Source organism: Ylistrum balloti, unplaced genomic scaffold, assembly GCF_031769215.1.
Source record: "Ylistrum balloti isolate Yb309-2 unplaced genomic scaffold, AGI_CSIRO_Ybal_v1 Utg371212, whole genome shotgun sequence".
Classification (NCBI taxonomy): Eukaryota; Metazoa; Mollusca; class Bivalvia; order Pectinida; family Pectinidae; genus Ylistrum; species Ylistrum balloti.
The window spans coordinates 313,128-320,279 of NW_026782658.1; the positions used below are offsets into that span (position 1 = coordinate 313,128).

Sequence of the window (7,152 nt, forward strand, 5' to 3'; positions counted from 1 at the left end):
ATATATAGCTAAACAAAAAATAATATAATATTAATCCGAAATGGCTTCTTTCAAAACTAAAACTTACATTAACTGATCAATTCAAACAGACCTAGTCGGAAACATACCAAAACTCTACAAAATCGGCTATTTGTGTAGGGCCTTTAAGGACGAAATTGTTTTTGAAAAATACTTAAATATATATGCTATCAAAAAAGCATGCTTTAACTCTTAAGTAAATTTAGATTAAGAAATGATTATTTACTTGTCGAAATAGGAAGTTGGAGGAATAAACCAAGGGAAGAATGCATCTGCCAAAAATAGCAATAAAAGAGATATTGGTGATGAGTATCATTATATATTTGAATGTTTGGCTTTAGAAAATGAAAGAAGTTGCTTATCATCGAAATTGATTGCTAGACAAAGTGTTTTCGTTAAAAAAAATGTATCTACAAAAAAAGGATCTTACTTTAAAAAAAATTGTGTACCTTCATTAAGAAAATTAATCATTTATGTTCCCCGCAATAATTATTAGTTTAACAAAGCACATTACATCTATGATGCATTCTTCTCTCAGTATAGTCATATAAGCGCACCGTGTTCCTTATACTGTATACATATATATATATATTGTATATTTCTGTATACCATTTGTAAAGGTGTTGAGATATACATGAAATTAAAAAACTTAAATATCTGAGTTCATTTACCTGTATTTTTTCCTTTGTTGTCTGTTACCTGAGATACTGTACCAGAGATGATTTTTAAATGAAGTGATTAAGGTCACATTCCTAGAAATTGTGAAAGGCGTTATTACGCATACATGCAAATAAACCCAATTGGTTTCATAGCAACTGGGCCATATCAGTCCGACTTTCCCTATCGATATCATCGCCCATATTAATCTGACCGACCCTATCGATCTCATCGCCCATATCAATCTGACTAACACTATCGATCTCCTCGACCATATCAATCTGACCAACCCTATCGATCTCCTCGACCATATCAATCTGACCAACCCTATCGATCTCCTCGACCATATCAATCTGACCGACCCTATCGATCTCCCCGACCATATCAATCTGACCAACCCTATCGATCTCCCCGACCATATCAAACTGACCAAGCCTATCGATCTCCCCGACCATATCAATCGGACCAACCCTATCGATCTCCTCGACCATATCAATCGGACCAACCCTATCGATCTCCTCGACCATATCAATCTGACCAACCCTATCGATCTCCCCGACCATATCAATCTGACCAACCCTATCGATCTCCCCGACCATATCAATCTGACCAACCCTATCGATCTCCTCGACCGTATCAATATGACTTGTGGCGGTATGTTATAATTTCACTGCCGTAAAATGAGTTTTACTGGCGACTCACAGTGCAATAATCTTCAGCTGCAAATTTGAAAACTGTACATTTTCACAAATCTAGGCCATATTTCTCCGGATTGTTGATGCTCCCGATTATATCGAGGTATGCTTTGTAACTAATTAACGTTTCGCTACGTTGGTTATTAAATAAGAATTGAATTTATGTATGCAAAGTCTCGCTGTAGCAAGCATAAGATATAAAGCATGATAAATTGAAAAAAAAACCACCAAAAAACAAAATAGATCCTCGACTTTTTACACGATTTTTATACTTTGTACATGATTCGAACCACCAATACTTACTATAACCTTGATAGTACCCATTACACCAAGTCTATCGGGTTCATAATGTGTGAAACATGAAATTAGTCAAACTCATTTGCTCACGTTCATGTTTTCACTGACCGTATCAGTGACTCTGTGAAAATATTTCTCACGTTTTACTTCGATTATTTCAAACGAACATAATTATTTATCATGTATAACTCTTTACTGAGAGTTCGTCCGCCTGCTGCAATTTGTTCGAGTAAATGGACAATAAACTTGGCATAACGTTTCCAAACTCTCCTCTTGGTTAAGATCTACTGAAAGTTCATTTTTCTTCTCACAAATGTATCTGCAGGCGTACCGTGTATTCTGAACATCCAGCATCTGGATTTGTATGGTAACCGAAAAAGACAAACAAAAATATCTGATTACATTAGTCAAGGGTGCGTGGGCGGGAAGTCCTGTCTAACCGAACACAGACACCTGTCCGTGTCACCACCGTCGGATGTTTACCTGTTGCACGTGCGCCAGTTGCGTCACATGCAAGACATGTAGCGGACTTCCCCGTGAACTCGTTTACCTAGGACAAATATACTTACAAATGGCGAAGGCAAACACTTTCTGTAGTTGTGTTCACAACACTAGGTGCAGAGTTCTCACCCTATTTGCCAGTCTAGGCATAGGTTTGCTAGTTATAGAACTCGTTTCTCAAGACGTGGGATTGGCAGGTCAAGATATTTCTACCGCAGGTCCCACATGTAAGTAAACAAAAGCCCTGTTTTAAATTTGTTTATTAGAATATACATGTTTACTATTCCCGTGTTTACTTTGTAATGTTTTGCAAACTTATTGAGGGTAATTATAAATATCATCTTAACGATATGCAAATTGTCTTGTTAGGGATTAATTGAGTTAATCATTTACTCTATAATTTTGCATCAAAATAAAATGCAGTATGTTTGTATATTGTTTATAAACATCCATGTGCATGCATTTTTATCTAAAAATGTGAAATGTAGCCACGGACTTAGATATACTGAAGTCTGTAATATAGTCATGAATACCTATTATACATGTAACAGCAACACGTCCGACCTGCTATATCAGTGTAGACAAAAAATAACACTCGCCATTCTTTATTCAGATAACTGTAATTGGAAGAAATCTTATCATCCTGTATAAAGACACGCCAAGTCAACTATGTATAAATATATATAATTTTGCAAATTTTGAAATATTAATTTTGACATGTAGCCCGAACAACAATGTTAACGCCGGGGAATTAATTTTCAAAAAATTCAATTTCGGCGCCGTTAGTACATTTTGTGAGGAGAATGTGTAATAGTAGCTTCATAGTGAAAGTCAAGCAATAGTATATTGAATTGACAACGTTTGAATGAAGACATGATGTGTTTAGACAAAAATGTGTTGTATGGAAGTTTACAATGTATCTTTGTTTGAAACACAGGCATATTTTTGTACATTGTAATCTGAAATCCAGGTAAAAAAAACACCTTATATGAACGATGTATAATTCACCTGCCATTGTTTAAAAAAAAACAACACCTTGCTATTGCCTAAAAAATGTTGGCGTTTAGTAAACTGCCCCCACCCCACCCAAACAGACCAGAGGAATTACATCAGAGAGAATGTCTTGTTTGAAACGACTGACAATTAATTCTGAATCATTTCTTTATTTATACTTCAAACTTGTATATAAGAGAGAAACGTCGCTGTTCCGTATTTCGTATGGTTTTTAAGGTTGACAGTATCCGAAGTAGTAAAGGTTGATAATATCCGGAGTAGTAAAGGTTGATAATATCCAAAGTAGTAAAGATTGGTAGTATCCGGAGTAGTAAAGGTTGATAATATCCGGACTAGTAAAGGTTGATAGTATCCGGACTAGTAAAGGTTAATAATATCCGGACTAGTAAAGGTTGATAATATCCAAAGTAGTAAAGGTTGATAGTATCCGGACTAGTAAAGGTTGATAGTATCCGGACTAGTAAAGGTTGATAGTATCCGGATTAGTAAAGGTTGGTAATATCCGGACTAGTAAAGGTTGATAGTATCCGGAGTAGTAAAGGTTGATAGTATCCGGACTAGTAAAGGTTGATGGTATCCGGACTAGTAAAGATTGATGGTATCCGTACTAGTAAAGGTTGATGGTATCCGGACTAGTAAAGGTTGATAGTATCCGGAGTAGTAAAGGTTGATAGTATCCAGAAGAGTAAAGGTTGATAGTATCCGGAGTAGTAAAGGTTGGTGGTATCCGGAATAGTAAAGGTTTGTAGTATCCAGAAGAGTTAAGGTTGGTAGTATCCAGAAGTGTTAAGGTTGATAGTATCCGGAAGAGTAAAGGTTGATAGTATCCGGAGAAGTAAAGGTTGATAGTATCCGGATTAGTAAAGGTTGGTAGTATCCAGAAGAGTTAAGGTTGATAGAATCCGGAGAAGTAAAGGTTGATAGTATCCGGAAGAGTAAAGGTTGATCGTAACCGGAAGCTCTAGATTTGTGACGACAGACCTTGTGTCCCAAGTTTTGAGAGAACTTGTTTGAAACTCTTTAGTTAGTTGTGCCTTTAATACAATTTAACGATCCTTTCTTTCACATTTCAATATTTTCATTAATTTTGATACAAGAATTTGTCGTTTTATATAAGGTTCCTCTGTACTGCTAGTGTTGATGATGTTTTGTATTTAGTTTCAGGATCCTTACGGTCAGGCGTTGTAACACTGACAGAACCTGCCATATTTTCCATTCGTGATCAGCTCATTCTAAGATGCGAAGACGGAAACTCGACGCTGTATATGACCTCTACAGAATACGACCAGATTCCAACGGTAGAGTTCGAGGACAATTGTTTTTCTCGTGCAGTTAGAAACTACTGTCCAGAAACCAACGGTAGAAGAGTTCCGAATATTGCACATTACGTTTGGTTTGGTATAAAGAACATGACTTTTTATCAGCTCGTGAGTTTCATCAGCGTACACAGATTCCAGAATCCATGTATGATACTTGTTCACGGAGATGTCATCCCCGCAGGGCCATACTGGAAGTACTTGATTCGTCGTGTACCTACTATAATTCACGTTCACATGACGCCACCACACCGAGTCAGAAACGGAAAAGTTCTTGGTAGCATGACCCACAAATCGAATATAGCTAGACTGATGGTGCTGAAAGGTAATGTGTACATTTTGTGTGGAAGAATTTTTCCCACAGTGTCCTATAATTGATATGATGCTTTAGTAACAGAACATTCCATATGATATCAGCACCAACACACGTCCAACACGAAGGACAATTCCTATCAATTACCGGTTACTCAAACTTTTGCGAGTGAAGTGCTAACGAAATGAAAATTAAGTTCATCTGAAGTTTAAATCGATATAAACATTTCTTATCAATAGTTTGGAGTACCGTTGACGTATCCGCGATGAAGTCAATCATATATCGCTACCCCAGTAGAGAGCTTGCATACATTGTCTAAATTGATTAAAGGATATAATTCGGTCCGAATACAAATGTGAATTCACTAAAATCAATGATACCTCAGATCGAATTTGGTTAGTATCCCTTCACCACTACTGAAGAAGAAGGATTTTAGATATTACTTAAATGTTGTGTGGATCTGATCCCAGAAGGTTCAGAGCTCCTTTTATACAAAATTGAGAACATTTCTTTTAAAAATGCATTCAGTCCTTATTGATAGTATGAAAAAGGTAACTGACGGACGTCGACGATGGCAAAAGCGCACAGATCATAAGACAAGGTCATCTAAACAATCTTATCCTAAAGGCGCATCCCTAAGTATTTGGATACTTTTAATTGTACGGAAGAGAAAAGAGTTATCATATAAACTATGATAATAAACCAACATCGTCCTGTAAGATTAATTATTTTTGTGGGGATTAATTTTCAATGATTCCGTGTGTTCTCCTAATCCACGAATTCATATGTCCACGAACTGTTAAGATATTTATCCACGAAATCAAGTGTCCACGAAACATTTTTTCAAGCCTACGAAAATTGAGCTCCTGCAAGATATATGATTTTACAGTAATTCGAAACCGACATCAAAATTGGATAGCGAAGTATAAACAAAAAACAAAGAAAATCACGAAGACGAGAATTTCACTATACCAACATTAATTGATATTTTTCAGAATACGGCGGTGTATACCTGGACCTTGACACAATCCTGCTCCGCTCTCTAGTTCCGTTGATGAACTACCCGGTCACCATGAGCCTGGAATATGAGTCGAACCTTTGGAATGGCTTGATTGTAGCTGAACGAGATCCTGTGTTCATACGTCAGTGGATTACCCTTTTTCATGACCTCTACTATTTTGATCCGAATAAGTACTTTGAATTTTCTTTGTTCTTGCCAACTAGGATTGCAAAAGCACATCCATCTTGGATACACATTGAAAACATGACATTCTGCACGCCTAATGGAATGAACTTGAACAAAATCTTCAAGGAGAATTATGACTGGAAACAGAACTATGCCATGCATTTGTACATACGATATTACAAGGAAAATGATGACGTCATAACTGTGCGAAGGTTTAACTCAACAATCGGTGCGCTTGCGCGCTTTGTTTTGTACGATACAAAGGCACTACTGACAAATTAATCATGTTTATTAGAAAATGGAAGATAACACTGTCTACGTAATATACACCGACCTCTGACTTACTGGAGGGAAAATCAATCTATTTTTGTTTTATACAGCGAAAGCGAAGATCGGGGTAGTGGTGTGGCACATTGTTTAGGTCTATCTAAATGTTGTACTGCTTTTTACACCATTGTATATGACCACACGTGGTATTCTTTCAAACCATTCAGAATTCCACTGCTGTTGGAGCTTCGAGTGTCTTAAACTGGAAACAATTCTTATGCCGTCTTGAAATTGAGTATTAATCTTCCTAATTAGTCCTAATTTGTATTGTCATAATTTGGAGCAAATTAGACTTGATCATAGCCGCCATTTTGAACAAATTGTTATTGCATCATCTTATGAATGGAGAATGATATTGAGGAAGCAGGATGCATATTTTCATGAAATTTGTGAAAGGAACTGTGATTTTCTCTACTGATTTCATTTTCAAGGGAGGTATTTTTCGAACCGATTCCGAAATAATGATAACAATTACCCTGGACAACAGCGAGATGTATACCTTAGAATGATTATATATGGTATTGATTTGCCTTCTGAATACAACATTTGAATAATTAAGACTGTCGACTTCACACTTTTTTTGCAACTGAGAGGTGACCTGATCATATCTAGATAAGTCGTCACTGCATGCATTAAATGACGTTCACGTGTATGTTAATATAAGTAGTTTTACTGTAAGTGGACCTAACTTAGCGGTAATCCTAGCACTTTTCCAGCTTTAAATATTGCGATAAAATATCATTACACCGATTGCAATTTCTGAATGTTATTAACACAAAAATGATAGTGAATATGTTTAGTCATTATTACAATAATTCATCAAAAAGT

The 7,152-nt window shown here is 36.4% G+C and overlaps 1 protein-coding gene across 1 annotated transcript; it reads left to right on the forward strand.

Annotated features, from left to right (window-relative positions):
* The first annotated feature begins 1,316 nt into the window (after positions 1–1,316).
* Positions 1,317–6,296, forward strand: LOC132561474 (uncharacterized). The gene is made up of 3 exons (XM_060226181.1): positions 1,317–1,329; positions 4,341–4,823; positions 5,807–6,296. The coding sequence occupies exons 1-3, from the start codon at positions 1,317–1,319 to the stop codon at positions 6,277–6,279; spliced, it is 969 nt and encodes a 322-aa protein (XP_060082164.1). The 3' UTR covers positions 6,280–6,296.
* Positions 6,297–7,152: the final 856 nt, after the last annotated feature.